This window comes from Tachysurus fulvidraco, chromosome 25, assembly GCF_022655615.1.
Source record: "Tachysurus fulvidraco isolate hzauxx_2018 chromosome 25, HZAU_PFXX_2.0, whole genome shotgun sequence".
Taxonomy (NCBI): Eukaryota; Metazoa; Chordata; class Actinopteri; order Siluriformes; family Bagridae; genus Tachysurus; species Tachysurus fulvidraco.
The window spans coordinates 2,320,978-2,338,059 of NC_062542.1; the positions used below are offsets into that span (position 1 = coordinate 2,320,978).

Below are 17,082 nucleotides of genomic sequence, written 5' to 3' on the forward strand. Positions count from 1 at the left end.
GTATTGTATTTATGTCTGTACTTTTGAGAGTCACAAACTGCTGGAACCGAATTCCTTGTGTGTGTGAACACACTTGGCCAATAAACCTGATTCTGATTCTTATTCTGATTCTGATTTTAATAATACAGGTCTGACTTTTAATTTTTAAACGGCACTTCCGTGTTTTCCAACGTTAGCTGAATCCCAAATTGCCCTCCGTAGACACGAAGTGCACTAGATGGAGTGCAGAAGCCTTTAAAAAACAGCTCACAAATAATGATTACAGACGTATTCGGAAATTATTTCGCTTATATGTTTAAAGTCAAATAAATCAGTTAAAGAAGTACTTACGTAAATGTCTACATTACACGGATTAAGCGTGAAGCCCTTTCTGTGTAGGGACCCTAAAGAGGACACAGTGAGCCGTTTGGACAGCTGCCTTATTCACTGACAGCGCAGTGCACGTGAACACCACCGGTTCTGACACGAAGGTCACTTAAATGTTTCCAAACATGGGTTTTTAAAGCGGGACATAAACAAACAGGGTAACTAGACGGTACATTAACATTGAAAATTATGATTATTTTTTATTACAATTTAAAAGGTTGGTTTATTTTTTGAATACGAGTACAAAAGCTAGCTGTTAGCTGTTAGCTGTGTGTTAGCATGAGCTCGAGCTCCGGACAGGGACCAGGACAGGGAGCCGCAGCAGCGCTCGAGCTCAACGCTGAGGCTCCGGTTCGAGGCGTCTCGCTGAAGGGGAACATGTGGAGACTCTACAGTCACGTGCGTGTGGAAAACCTGGCTGGCGGGCTGTGTGGAGGTGTTTTGTCCACTATGGTGCTGCACCCACTGGATCTGGTTAAAATCAGGTTTGCAGGTAAAGTAATACTCACAGATAGACACACACACACACACACACACACACACACACACACACACAGATACACACACACACAAACAGATACACACAGACATACAAACACACACACACACACACACACACAAACAGATACACACACACAGATACACACAGACATACACACACACACACACACAAACATACACACACAGACAGATACGCAGACACAAACAGATACACAGACACACACACACAGACACACACACACACAGACAGACACACACACACACACAGATACACAGACACACACATACACACACAGGCAGACAGACAGACACACATATATACACACAAACAGACACACAGACACAGACAGACACACTCACACACAGACAGGTACAGACACACACACAAACATACGCACTCAGGCACACTCTCTCTCTCACACACAGACACACAGACACATTCATACACACACAGACAGATATACAGACATATACACGAACACACACACAGATACACCCAGACACATACACACGCAGACAGATACACACAGACACATACACACATACACACAGACACACACAGATACAGATACATACAGACACACACACACACAGATACACACACACACACACACACACAGATACACACACACACACACACACACACACACACACACACACACACACACACACACACACACAGATACACCCAGACACATACACACACACCTACACACACGGGCACAGTTGTGCAGCATAAATAAAGCTCTAGATTGTCTACAAGCCAGTGTATTTTTTTTATTATTATTATTATTATTATTATTATTATTATTATTATTATTATTATTATTATTATTATTATTATTATTATTATTTTTCAGACTACTAGACTCAGAGTTGATTGTTTTCCATTAACAGCATGAACAAAAGTGTTGTAATTCACTGCTACGGTGTAGTTACATTGTAATAACAAACGTTATTTTTATCCATTAATAGTTACTTCGAACAACTCTGCAAAACAAGAACAAACCCCCCCCCCCACACACACACACACTCCTCTCTTTCTCTCTCTTACTTCATTCTTTATGAAGCACCGACACCGGAGACTCCTTACACAAATGTTGTTTAAACCTGTCTATGGTCTATAAGGCCGAAGCTTCCATCAGTGTTAGAATGAGGAGGTAAAACCTTAAACAGTGAGTCTGGAGAATGCATGTGGTCAGAGCTGATAGTTATGTGTGTGATTAAAAGGTCATGCAGTTTCTGGGTTAATCATTATCCTGATATCGGTATTTGCAATACTGTTGTTGTAGAAAGCTGAGATTTCCAAACAAGCTGTTTATTCAAGAAAGGTTTAGAGTCATGAGAATGTCATGAATGTCCTGAAGAATCACGAAGCCTTCGTAAACGTAAAAACAGCGTTGGCTGATCGCATTAAAGTGTCACTTAAATAACAAAACCTGGATCTATCTTTATGTATGTATGTATGTATGTATGTTCTGGTGTGTACTGATTTTTAATCTCCCCGAACAGTGAGCGACGGCTTGGAGCTGAGGCCGAAGTACCGCAGCATTTGGCACTGCATGCGGAGCATCTGGCAGCAGGAAGGACTTCGTGGCTTGTACCAGGGGGTCACGCCAAACGTCTGGGGTGCCGGAGCTTCGTGGGGTCTTTATTTCTTCTTGTATGTGCAACCTCTTATTTCTGTTTAACATGTTACTTTATATCCCTGCCTCGATGCCTGATGACGCCTGAGATAGGCACAGGCTCCCCGTGACCCGAGAAGTTCTGATAAGCGGTAGAAAATGAATGAATGAATGAATGAATGAATGTTACTTTATTGGGTCATGACAATTTAATTACGACTTTCTTTTTATAATAACAGTTATAATGCCATCAAGGCCTACGTCAAGGAGGGACGTCAGACGGAGCTGAGTCCAATGGAGCACCTGGTGTCTGCTGCAGAAGCAGGTCCTTTTTGCTCATCTCTCTCTCTCTCTCACACACTCTCTCACACACTCTCTCACACACACTCACACACACACTCACGCACACACACACTCACACACACACACACACACACACACACACACACACACACACACACACACACACACACACACACACACACATACTACAGACAGCATGTGTGTATGGAAAGGAAAAGCACCTGGCTGTCATTCCTACCTGCTTTGCTCATAAAGTGCTTCATGAGATGTGTGTGTTGCCAGGGAAACAGGACTATAATTAAAGCTTATCGATAGTGATATTTATACCATCCCGTCAGTGAAGCACGGTGACGGAAGCATCTCGTAGCCATAGAGACGCTTTTTATCAGCAGGGTTTGGAGAACCTGTGAACTGGATGGAGACGAGTCCTAGGTACGGTTCTGGTACAGTTACACTAAACATAATCCCAAACTGTATCAGAAAGTTTCTTCAACACTTAAAACTGAAATGCTCGGGGCTTTAAATAAGGTTACACGAAATGCTTCATTGCACAGCATCCAATTTAGGGAGCGGCCACACGGGACGCCACGACTTACAAAGTATAAAGCATTAATAAAGCTTAATTAAACCCCCACCCCCCTCCCCCACTGACTGGAACCGTTATCGATTTGGCCTGCAGAGATGTTGCTGATTTTTTTTAATTGATGTTTAATGAGAGTTGTTGCTTTTCCACAGGAGCCATGACTCTCTGCCTGACGAACCCCATCTGGGTGACAAAGACACGGCTGGTTCTGCAGTATAGCGCCGATCCAAGCCAGAAGCAGTACAGGGGCATGGTGGATGCACTGGTGAAGATCTTCAAACAGGAAGGAGTAGCAGGACTCTATCGGGTAGGACAGGTTGTATATCGGGGTGAAAATGTTCACGACTAATAATCACAGATCACAGAATTTCCCAGAGTAGGTTTCAGCTGCACTTCTATCACTGACCACTGGGTGGGGCTCATGCTCCATGGAAGAAAAAAAAAAACTGGCCTGATGCAGTAAAATAGTTTTTCCAGCTCATTCAGTGTGTCGAATATCAAGAAATCAGGGATTTTTTTATTTGTCTGTAGTCGAATAGGTTGTTTATTCTGCACACAGGGTTTTGTTCCCGGACTTTTCGGGACGTCTCACGGAGCTCTGCAGTTCATGGCGTATGAGGAGCTGAAGAGAGACTACAACAAATACAGAAACATGCATTCAGATGCTAAACTGGCGAGTACCAGATGTTTTACAGATGTTTGACGAATCCACCGTAACCCCATCATGACTTTACGTTGTTTCTTTAACTCTGCAGAATCCATTTGAGTACATTACAATGGCGGCTTTGTCCAAAATCTTCGCCGTGGCCACTACATACCCGTACCAAGTGATCCGAGCTCGCTTGCAGGATCAGCACACGAGCTACGATGGCGCGGTAGACGTCATCCGGAGGACATGGAGGTGAGACCAGAATGTCACCATAAACCTGTTGGATTTAACATGAAAGATGCATGATATTTTCATTACTTCTACTGTTGCAGTGCCTCAAATGGCTCACATACAAGAGTCAGCTCATTCACTTAGAAGAGTCAACTCCAAGAATCGACTCGTCCGCTAAACGACACATTGTTATTTTTTCATATGCCAGCGATTCGGAGCTAACAGAATTAATAACATTTTTTAAAGAAAGAAAGAGAGAGAGAAAAACCCCTCCCTCAAACAGCTCCTTTATGCATTCGACTCTGAGTCGAATCAGACTCGACTCAGAGTCGACTCATTTTTGAACAACTCGTTACAGCAGGGTTGTGGACGTCATCAGGAGGCTGCGAAGGTCAGATGTCCATAAAGTCAAGCTGAACTTGTGTGATTAGGATAAAATTTCATTCTCAAGATGTTCAATAGTTAGTGAAGCTCTTTAGCACTTAAAAAAAAATCTATACTTCATATTTCACCAATCCTCAGCAGATAATAGACATATGATTTTTTACAGAGATGCATCAGATGTAGTAAAAATGAAACTAAAAAAAAAAGAAAGAAAAACACTTTTGCACAAAAGTGCCTCATCAGCTGTGCCAGCAAAATGCTTCAGTGCGTCATGTTTCTCTGGAGACTTTGTGTTCTGTGCTCGATCTTTACATTCAAAATCTTTCTTTAAACCCGCCATTAGAGCCGAAGTACAGTAAACTGCGGTAACTCGGTCGATCTCTCTCGATATATCTCGGCGCTAACACGAGTGCCATGAAAATCACATTCCTACATATAACAAGGTTTGGTCAAGTATCATAACATGACATTTTTTACCATGTTGCCTAGTGACGCTCTTTCATTCGTTTGAAACCCACTCAACAGAAACGCACTCCGGTCCGTTACGCACTCGTTCCCACACAGGGGGACAAGAGGAGAACCCGACCTTAGTAGCGACAAGGCTGTGTTACTTAATACACAAAGCAACAATATGACTTTTAAAACACATTCCAGGTGACTTTACTGGAGGAACCGGTTTAATTAACTATATAGATTGCTGATTTATCTTGTCGTCACTGTGCAGGAATGAAGGATATCTGGGCTTCTACAAAGGCATGGTGGCCAACCTGCTCCGGGTGACGCCAGCCTGCTGCATCACCTTTGTGGTGTACGAGACGGTGTCCCGTTTCCTCCTGGACAAGCACAAATGAGACAAAATAAAAATTAAAAAAAGGCGGCGGTTGCAACAAGTTAGCGCTGAGAGAGATGCTAAGCTAACGAGGAGAACTAGCTCTCAGCGGAACGAGACACAGACCAGGTACCAGACCAACGGAAAGACGAGCGTTCTCATGACGCGGACTTGTGGCTTTGTACGACGCTTATAGAAGGAACTGGTGCTGCTATGAGTTTACATGCGTAAGATACATCGGAAAGAGTGTGTGTGTGTGTGTGTGTGTGTGTGTGTGTGTGTGTGTGTGTGTGTGTGTGTGTGTGTGTGTGTGTGGGGACAAGACACAAAACTGAACTGAAGCAATGGATAGATGCATTCAAATAAAGCCAAAGGGATTGTTGAGCAAGAAAAATCAACGTACCCAGTTTTTCTCTTACCTCAGAGTGTACGGTTCTCGAAGGTTACTCAGTTACACAGTAATGGTCACTCAGAATGATAAAACTATAAACAACCTGCTCAAACTTAAGACTCGACCCGATCCCGCACAAAAAAGTAGTGGTCGTAGGAGACAAAGAAAGGCCACATTCATTAACATGTTACATGAACATCCATCTTCAGGATCTGTTTCATCCTCAATGGTTTTAATGGTTCGTTTAAATGATTCATATCGTTTTGCCAAAAAATATTGTGGGCAGGGCAAAAAAATAAAGTGCTGGAGTGGGTGGGATTTGGTCAAACTTTCTGCTGGGGTGGGCGTGGTCAATTAGCGGCCCAATGGAGTGGGTGGGATCTGTGATGTTTTCTGTCACCGTGGGCGGAACTAGTGAAGCATCCTGCTGGAGTGGGTGGGATTAATGACATTTGCTACTGGAAGTGGTAGGATTGGTTAGACTTTCTGGTGGAGTGGGTGGGATCAATTCAGCTCCCTACTGGACTGGATGGAGTTCATCAAATCTGAGCTTTCTGGATTGGTTAAATATTCTACTGAAGTTGGTGGGATTGATCACACTTCCTGCAGGAGTGATTCCTGATTGGTCAGAGTTCCTTCAACCTTGGGTTTGTTTATCCCACAAACGCTGCTACCTCAAACCAGCGAGTCATTCCATCATGTATAAACCAATCAGGTAGCCAAATTCGTTGTGCACTTTTGTGTAACCCCGCCTCTTGCTCCGCCTCCCAGAATTTGAGAAGAAAATGATTTCAAAATGCAGGCAGATTACAAGCAGACACCAAAATGTTCAATATTTTCCACCAGATTAAACATACTGTATGTTTCTAGTTTAACAAGAAACCTAGTAAAGGAATATAGGACATAATGAGCAGAGAGAGAGAGAGAGAGAGAGAGAGAGAGAGAGAGAGAGAGAGAGAGAGAGAGAGAGAGACGCACTGGTGTGAAGTGCTTCCATTATTTATTTAAAGCCGTATAAAAAGCTGGATTGTTAACACTTTTGTTACACTGAGATGCTAACACAAAACACTGGGGAACATATACACTGTGAGCTGGGAAGTCCGTATACACGTAGAAAAACTGTATAAAATATAAAAAAGATGTAAAAGATGCATAAAAACAAATCTCAATGTTTCTACAGTACTGAAAAAAATGTACATTATTTTCTGTAACACAGTCACACTAACGAGAGGAACTCAGTATTCATCCGAGGATTCGCTTCGGTCCGAGGTCATTTAGGGAGCTCCTCGATGATCACCCTGGAGACGGAGTTCCAGCCAGTGGAGGCGTCGCCGTGTGGGTAATCGCCGCACGTGCCGACCCAAATGGCCACGTCCACGAGTCCGGCTCGGACGCCTTCGCACAGACCTTCCACTGAGCACACAAAAAAGACACACGTGGATCTGTTGGTACTCCAGAGTGCAACAATGATCATTATATCACACAGCGAAGAACTTGGAAGCTTTCATTACCACATGTAACACACATGTTCAAATCCATTGTTTTTAGCAAAACACATTAACAATGCAATCACACCACCCTCACGCTGCCACCCCCACACTGCCACCCTCACATTGCCACCCTCACGTTGCCACCCCATACTGCCACCCTCATGCTGCCACTCCCACACTGCCACCCCCACACTGCCACTCCCATGCTGACACTCCCACACTGCCACCCTCAAACTGCCGTATCCCAACACTGCCACCCTCACGCTGCCACCCCATACTGCCACCCTCATGCTGCCACTCCCACACTGCCATCCCATACTGCCACCCCCACGCTTCACAGACGTCTGGGATCATGTCCTTAAGATTAAAAGCCTCACCATTTCCCCTCGCATGAATTTTCCCCATGATATGAAGTTCAGAAAAAGCACTGCCTTTCTTTACCTCCACAGGTGAACTTTTAATCATGACACTTAGCCAATCAGAAGCTTCTGTGAGTAATTACATACGTTTCTGGAATTTTTCGGACCGTTTAAAGGAAAAGTCGACTTGAACGTAAAGGTTCGATCCAGTGGGATTCTGATCGCTCTGACGTGAATAACGCAGACTTGGCAAAGTAAACACGTGTAGAGTTGAGAATAAAGATCTTTAGTCTGGGTTTATGTGAATGTTTGGTCTCTTTATACTGTATTTAATCATTAATCAGAAGCTTTTATTCCTCATGTTAAGCTCACAAACATGCTTGTTAAGCACATAAATAACCGGTTATTAAAAAATCTGACGCCGATTTGAATCCTTTCCAACACGGTAACTCTCTGCTCGGTGGCCTGTGACCTGCGTGCGCTCCCATGATGAAGAGCGGAGTCCCTTCGAAACGCGCTCGTCCTCTCGCCGCCTTGTTTAACGTGTAACGCTGCTGTCTGAAGGGCTCTTCTACCAGACGCCAGCTCTCATCCCGCACCTATTAGTGTGAAATGATTACAGTTGATTACGCTTCTGATTGTAAAACATGGTTACGGCGGCGAGCTGAATTGTGTGTTAAAGATGAAGCCGGTGTTCATCACAGGAACGACGTGAGCGCTGCAGCAAAAACACTAAAACTATGACACCGGGAACGAACCATCGAACGACGGAACACGCAAAGAGACTCGTGATGATCCTGCTTCGTTAGATTTATAGTAGAACGAATTTTACTTTGTTTTTAGTTTTTATTACCTTACGTACTGTCACAATGTCAGGGCAGAGGTAGGCGTCTCACCTGACGTGGTGCGGTGGATGTTGATGGTGGAGTTGAACTCGGGGCTGCCCTGGTCCAGGTACACGATGGACTCGATGGGTAGTGGGCCGGAGCATTCGGCTCCGTTGAAGGTGAAGTACCAGCGCTGACAGCAGGCCGTCTTACACTTGAGGCGGAGCGAGCCGCTGAAGAGGACGCGCAGGGAGCTGTCCGAGCGCCGCTTGGTGAACGTACACTCCTGCATTCGGGGACATGACGTCAATATGATGCTCAAAAAATGCTTTTAGACAAAGAGCTCAGTTTGACAATCAGCGTCACTCACGGCGATCTTGCCGAGGTCGATGCCGTAGTTTAGTGAGTTCCAGGCGCACTGCTTGTAGTTGGGCGTCCACGGTTCCTCGAACCTCTCGCTCACACACTCGCCTTTCTCTCCCTTGGCACCGTCTCGCCCAGGGACTCCGGGCGTTCCCGGAATCCCGTTCGCTCCAGGGTTTCCTTCTCGGCCCGGGACGCCTGGTGGACCCTGCATGCATCTGCCGTACTGTCATGGGAAATATGACATCATAACACAGTTTCTATAGTAACAAGTTACACAACAGATCCTCTCTATAGACAAAAACATCTTTATTGATTTTTTTTCCTCATTAACTTCAATTGAGTCTGTTTGGAAATGTTTCCTTCGTAGCTGCTTTCAAGCCGCTGAAGGAAATTTAGCACATCAGCATGTGTTGTTCTAGGATAATTACTATAGTAACACTGTTACTATGGTGATAATAACTTCATCGTGATTCATCACACCAATCTGTTGTTGGTTATCGTCCTATAACAGCAAGACCACATGTACTTAACGTATGTTAATAAAAAGGCCAGAGGACACGCTGCCTCCGTCACGCAGAGCTTTGATACATCGGCTAACGCTAGCTTGATTAAAGCGTAATTCCGCTAATCGTCTTGTTTATGTTGCTGATGAAATCTCAAGCTCATGCCTCATGATGTGCTTAGGAAGTTGCTGGAAGGGATCTGGAATTGTTTTTGCTATTAAGAATAAATAAAGTAAGCACAGCGTAGCTTTAAATCTGATGGGAGATGATTAAACCCGTGGCTCAATTCACAACAGTTCAGACGTTTAAACAGAACTCTACCATCACTGAAATTATTATTCTGTGTGTCCAGTGTCCAGTGTTGTCAGGCTGCTTATGGATCCATTGTGGGTTCGTAATCAGTCAGCTCTTGAAGAGAAGCTCTGACTCATTCACAGAGCCATCGATATTCCAAACCTGGCACTACGTACACACCGTTATGCTAATCCCATGCTAATTCCGTGTCTGTTATGCTAACAGAGCGTTGGTCTGACAAACAGAAAGCTGAATTTGCTGAAATACGAGGGGATGAAATCCGAAGGCGTGAAAGCAGATCCAGAATACAGATTTAAAGAGGCTAAAGTGTAAATTAGCGCTAATGCATTTATTATACGGGAGAAGTGGATGTAAGGAAGGATGGACGGTAAAGCTATAAAGCGCTGGATAATTCGATGTAAAAGCTGCTTAATAGGAAATACATTTACATGTCAGATTCAATTTAAGTTGGTGAAGGTCCAGTGACATAAAACTGAAGGATTGAAGGATTAAATAAAAGGCAAAGCCACGTCGTCAGTTCGCTCATCTGACCAGAGAGGAAAAATTAAATGGTTTAAAAAAATTAAACTTAATTTGAAAATTAAATTAAAGGCCTGTAAGTACTGTCTGTGAAAACCTTTCCCTTTCTTAAGTAATGTCTGTAGCACTATAACCGGGTTGCCAGGTCTCAGAAAACAACCCCAACTTCACAATATACAGTAACTATGACAGAAACAGGTCTAGGTCTAGGGTTAAGGTTAGGGTTACCATCATTCACACAAGTCACTGAACCTGAAGCACAGATGGACTTGATTTTTCCCCCCAAACAAAATCTACAACCCTGGCAACCCTGATCTAATGATCTGCCTTCAGCTGAATAATTGATATAAATACACATCATGTGCAACACTACAGAAGCTGAACTGCAGCCAGATTTTCCCCCATGCTGTCTGCCTCAGATATTTTTTGATATGCTGAAATATTTTGCTAGCTCCACCAGTCTTGACCGCTGACTGAGCAGTTGAACCTGACTGAACCCCTTGAAGCAAGCTGTAGAAGTTTCTGGAGCCATCAACCAGCCAGACCCGAGCTTTAGGACACGACGTGAGAACGGCATGAAACAAACGGCGCTGCTTTCGCTACGTTTTTGAACACCGTCACCTGAGTTGCCTCCTGCCGGAGTAATTTAGGGTCTCATTGGCATGCCTGCGGGCACGGAGCCGTGGAAATAAGGGTCTTTAACTGAACCATAAATCTCGGTGCTATCGGCTGGAGGCAGAGCACAGAGTGCAACGGATTCATATTTATTATGGGCCCCTGGTGCGCACTTCAGAGCTGCTGGCTTGTGTGTATTGACAGAGCGAATGCGAGCGTCTCTTACAAAACAAAGCGGCGGATACACACGCAGATAAACAAGCGCCTTCGATCGGGCCATCCGGATCCGTCAGCACCGAGCCACCTACTGAGGCTCATGGGAAGGCAGGATGAAAAATGCACTCAGGTGTGCCGGGCCACTCCGGCCAGCAAGCGTGAGAATATCGAATCAATTCAAACAGATGAGCGTTCCCTTTGGCTTCAAGACTTTTCATTACGATGATAAATCGCCTGTGATATTTAAGTAATAGAACCATTTACAATCCCATGCTGAGGAGATTTATTTATTTTTTTTTGAAGATGATGAACTATGGATGAATCGGCCAGATGCATTTCCACCCTCTCCGTCTTGATGCCTTTCATTTCTTTCGGTTCAAGCCAAATGTTTTTCGCCACGAGTCCGATCCATGCGATTCTGACAAGCAGGTTAGCTGGAGGAAAGAAAAAAGTGCCCCCTCCCCCCACCCTCTCTCTCTCTCTCTCTCTCTCTCTCTCTCTCTCTCTGGTCAGACGCTTTTTTAAAATCTGGCCATCAATTCAGCCCATTTATGGCTTTCCTATTTCCACTCGGTGTCAAAATGTCTCAGAGCGAGGCGAAGCTTTTTAGAATAACTTACAGCAGCTGCTCACAACAGACAGAGTATTTAACCATCAACTGATGATCAAATACTTTGCTCTGCGAACAGAACCGAGTCGTAAAATAAAGTACAAAGGACGTCGGGCTTTCTGCTGGACGGGTTAAATGAAGCGTGTAACAGCAACCAGGTTGAGAACGACTTTGAACTGAACAAAAAAACGTAGCGCAGGTGTGTGATAACGTACAGTAGAGGCGAGAGAGAAGGGGGCCAAGCACCGAAAAACATACACAATAGTACAAGGTGACATCATAGAGGAAATCCCAGTATAATAATTATTTCAAAAAACTGAGAGTACATTCATGTGTGTGGAACTCATCCAGACATTGTACCGGCTCCGATCATCAACATACCGGCTCCTTTCACACTCATCCAGACATTGTACCAGCTCCGATCATCTTCCGTGCGATGAAGATTTTGGACCTCCACTGAGATGAGGCTGACTCTATGAGAATCCTGAGACATCTACAGACCTACCAGCTCCAGTTGGACTCTATGATACCAAGAGGAGATCTGAACTCCATGTGATCTTTACACCAATTCAACATTTGTTTGACTGTATATTTGTAATCACACCCTCTAGTGTCACCCGTATGAGGATGAGGTTCCCCTTTGAGTCCGGTTCCTCTCAAGGTTTCTTCCTTACCAATTTAAGGGAGTTTTTCCTTGCCACTGCTGCCTGAGTCACCTCAGACTTGCTCATTGGGGATAAATACATACATACATACACACACACACACACACACACACACACACACACACGCACACACACGCGCACACACACACACATACACACACATACAAACACACACACACACACACACACACACACACACACACACGCACACACACACACACACACACACACACACACACACATACATACATACATACATACGCACGCACGCACGCACACACACACACACACACACACACACACACATACACACATACATACATACACACACACACACATACATACACACACACACACACACACACACACACACACACACACACACACACACACACACACACACACACACACACACACATACATACACACATACACACTGTGAACTATATATATCTTGAATTTTTTACTATATTAATTCTCTATATTTCTCCTTATGTTTACCTTTTGTTCTATGTTTATGTTCTGTAAAGCTGCTTTGAGACAAATCCCATTGTAAAAAGCGCTATACAAATAAACCTGAATTGAATTGAATTGAATTGAATTTAGTGAACACCTTTTTAAACTATCCTTAAGCATCTAAAGCGGATTTTAGATGCAGACGCTATAATGCTGTGACCGGATACGGCAATTTGAGGCTATATATAGAAGTGGAAATTACATGTGGCAGGAGAATTGGATGCTGGATAATTACACTGTATACAGTAGAATACAATCGAACTTTATTCATGTGGCACTTAAGCACTTAGCCGTCCCTCGGATGGAGCTCGGAAGGAGGACAAACCCCTAGCGTGAACCTCACGAGTCACTTCATGTCACATTTTTTGGGGAAATGTTGTTTCTATTAAACTTAACAACTGTTCTATTATTCAGATGTGAACTTCGTGGACCCAAAGTAATTCAACTGACACTTCACGTACTCAACGGGGCGGAGCTACCAGGCGCCGGGACTCCGGTGGACAAGACGCCTTATAAACTATCTGTCTTTTAAATGATCCCAAGCTGTGTATCTTTTAACATTTTAAAAACTTCACAGTATTCGTATGCTAAAGCTGGTGGCATCACATTACATCATATTTAGAGATTGTACCAGCTCCAGTCGTGTTCCATGCCATGAAGATTTCGGACCTTCATCGAGATGAGGATCCTGAGGCATCTAGAGATGTTCCAGCTCCAGTCGGATTCCACGTCATGAAGTACTCGGACATTTAAAGAGGAACTGGCAACTACATGTGGTAGTACATGTCCTCATCAATACACAATTATCAGACTCTATCTGACTGTAGAAAGGACATTATTCATAATAACACTCTCTGGTGTTTATAACAGTTTATAATCACACCCTCCAGTGTCACCCAAATGAGGATGAGGTTCACTTTTGAGTCTGGTTCCTCTCAAGGTTTCTTCCTCTTCCATCTAAGATAGTTTTTCCTCACCACAGTCACCTCAGGCTTGTTCATTAGGGATAAATACAAACACATTTAAATAGAAGTCTAATATTAATCTTGAAGTTTTTGTATTATATTTTTTATGCTCCGTAAATCTGCTTCGAGACAACGTCTATTGTTAAAAGCGCTACACAAATAAAACTGAATTGAATTGAATTATTTGATGTAGCCAGTAAAAAAGGAAATGGATTCTACTTCCTGTTAATAAAAAAGGAAACATTAGTGTGCCATTCTTATCATTTTCTAATCATTTTATTCATCATTAATTAAACTTAAAATGCAAAACAACGTTATACTTACTGTATGTACCTACGTTATGTAGACATACATTTTAAATAATGTAAGAAAAATGATGTTGGTTTTTCAGCTGCTCGCTGTTTGGGGGTCACCACAAGCAGATCATCTGGTCTGCATATTAGATTTGGCCCAGGTTTTACACCAGATGCCCTTCCTCAAGCAACCCTCCCATTTTTTTTATCTGGGTTTGGGACCGGCACTGAGAGTTAATCCCCGGTGAGCATGTGGGAGCCTGCCACTGGACCATCAGGGGACAATGTACAAAAAATACTACGTACTAATTTAAAAAAAAAAACACAGAAAAAATAAATACTGAAATATATTAAAGCACCTTTACACTATAATTTTATACCATTACTGAGCGGAGATTTGTCGTAGCATCTAAGTACCAAATTGTAATGTACGTTATCATATAGTATAGTATAGTATAGTATAGTATAGTATAGTATAGTATTGTATAGTATAGTATTGTCTAGTATAGTATAGTATAGTATAGTATAGTATAGTATAGTATAGTATAGTATAGTATTGTATAGTATAGTATAGTCTAGTATAGTATAGTATAGTATAGTATTGTCTAGTATAGTACTGTGTAGTATAGTATAGTATAGTATTGTCTAGTATAGTATTGTGTAGTATAGTATTGTATAGTGTAGTGTAGTATTGTATTGTATAATATTGTAGTTTTGTATAGTATTGTATTGTATAGTATTTTGTCACATTGTATAGTATAGTATTGTGTAGTATAGTATTGTATAGTATAGTATAGTATTGTATAGGATTTTGTCACATTGTATAGTATAGTATAGTATAGTATAGTATTGTATAGGATTTTGTCACATTGTATAGTACAGTATAGTAAAGTATTATATAGTATAGTGGAGTGCAAAAAGTGACAATACTAGACAATACTATACTATTGTATTGTATAGTATTGTATCACATTGTATAGTATAGTGTTGTATAATATAGTGTTGTATAGTATAGTATAGTATAGTATTGTATAGTATAGTATAGTGTTGTATAATATAGTATTGTATAGTATAGTACAGTGTTGTATAATATAGTGTTGTATAGTATAGTATAGTATAGTATTGTATAGTATAGTATAGTGTTGTATAATATAGTATTGTATAGTATAGTACAGTGTTGTATAATATAGTGTTGTATAATATAGTATTGTATAGTATAGTATAGTGTTGTATAATATAGTATTGTATAGTATAGTATAGTATAGTATAGTAAAGTATTATATAGTATAGTGGAGTGCAAAAAGTGACAATACTAGACAATACTATACTATTGTATTGTATAGTATTGTATCACATTGTATAGTATAGTGTTGTATAATATAGTATTGTATAGTATAGTACAGTGTTGTATAATATAGTATAGTATAGTATAGTATAGCGTTGTATAGTATAGTATAGTATAGTATAGTATAGTATAGTATAGTATAGTATAGTATAGCGTTGTATAGTATAGTATAGTATAGTATAGTATAGTATAGTATAGTATAGTATAGTATAGTGTTGTATAGTATAGTATAGTATAGTATAGTATAGTATAGTATAGTATAGTATAGTATAGTAAAGTATAGTAAAGTATTATATAGTATAGTGCAGTGCAAAAAGTTTCACCCCCACAATACATTTTCAACTTTTTGCATAACCTTCAATCATATAAAGGAACAGTTTTCTTGCTTCGTGTGGAAATCACAGGGCATAACTGGAATCTGATGGCATTTTAGGGCAAAGCAAACATCCTAAAGGTACCAAACGTGTACCCAAAGGTACAACCCTAGCAATAAGGACAGAGTATATAAGTATAGTACAACAGCATAAGTATAGTACAACAGCGTGCAAAAGTTTTCACCCACACGATTAGTGCCTGAAACACAGACCTTCTATATTATAAACTGACTAAAAGTAGTTTGAAATGAATCCTAGCTTTATCCTGCAGCAGAAAGTTTTTTTTTAGACCTGCAGAAGAATGCTAATAACATCTGGCAACGTTATTAAAGATATTTTTAAATAAGAATAGCCAAAGACTGGCCAAGCAATCTGACAGATTCAGAGCAGATTTTCAGGAAGAAGGCGAGGAACCAACAAGCTGTGTGGAGGATATGAAAGAAGCTGGTGATGGTTAGGAAGGTAAAAAGGTTCACCGCTTACTAGAAGGTATTTAGTCCACATGCAGGAACAATAAGCAAATATCCTACAATATCTAAAGCATAGATAAAAACATGAACGTTTTGGTTAAAGATGGTTTATAAAGAATCGAAAAACTTTTGCACTCGGCGAATATGAATACTTTTAATAAGAAGTATAATAACAGTGACAATACAAAGATGATCTCAGTGGAGATTTCAATTCTATACACTGCACTTAAACAGAGTTCTGCCAGAGTTTAAGGGATGTTTCTGACGCTAGAGAAGATTCAAAAGTCTTACTTTGTCTAAGTATTCAGTGTCCTTCTGTCGGGTGCCTCTGTTTTTGACTCTTTCGGCTCCATGGCAAGGAAACGCCAAGCAGAGGAAGAGCAGCGCGCGCCGTGGAAGATGTGCCATGTTCCCTGTACATGGAACTTAGGAACGAGAGCGCGCAAAGAGAACGCGCTTTTACGCGGACTGACCAACGAGAGCGCGCTTCCAATTACACGCAATAACGGAGGCGCGCTCCAAATTTACGTGAATAACTGGAGAGGAAAAAAAAAACACTTTTATTGAGCGCGCTTTTCATTGTAGTAAATAATGAGACAAAAAAAACATGCTTACAGGAAATGAGTATGTGCTTTTACAAGAAATGGATAAACAGAACATGATTTTTTTTTTAAAGAATACACATTGTGCTTTTAATGGACTATAAGCTATAAAAAGAAAAAACAAAACAAAACAAAAAACAAGTAAAAGCCCTAAAGGAACAGGAACAGGA

General features: G+C 41.6%; 2 protein-coding genes and 1 long non-coding RNA gene across 3 annotated transcripts; 1 reads left to right on the forward strand and 2 right to left on the reverse strand.

The window, feature by feature from the left end:
- The first annotated feature begins 516 nt into the window (after positions 1–516).
- Positions 517–5,865, forward strand: slc25a32b (solute carrier family 25 member 32b). Its single transcript, XM_027157871.2, has 7 exons — positions 517–859; positions 2,380–2,530; positions 2,732–2,817; positions 3,531–3,685; positions 3,938–4,051; positions 4,134–4,279; positions 5,367–5,865. Exons 1-7 carry the CDS (start codon positions 646–648, stop codon positions 5,491–5,493), a joined length of 993 nt encoding a protein of 330 aa, XP_027013672.2. The 5' UTR covers positions 517–645; the 3' UTR covers positions 5,494–5,865.
- Positions 518–2,061, reverse strand: LOC125140212. Its single transcript, XR_007139464.1, has 2 exons — positions 1,922–2,061; positions 518–837 (listed from the first exon to the last, which is right to left on the reverse strand). It is a non-coding gene; the product is annotated as an uncharacterized LOC125140212 (long non-coding RNA).
- A 980-nt stretch (positions 5,866–6,845) lies between the features above and the next one.
- On the reverse strand, positions 6,846–16,814 carry cthrc1b (collagen triple helix repeat containing 1b). The gene is made up of 4 exons (XM_027157872.2): positions 16,602–16,814; positions 8,909–9,127; positions 8,608–8,824; positions 6,846–7,275 (listed from the first exon to the last, which is right to left on the reverse strand). The coding sequence occupies exons 1-4, from the start codon at positions 16,716–16,718 to the stop codon at positions 7,133–7,135; spliced, it is 696 nt and encodes a 231-aa protein (XP_027013673.2). The 5' UTR covers positions 16,719–16,814; the 3' UTR covers positions 6,846–7,132.
- Positions 16,815–17,082: the final 268 nt, after the last annotated feature.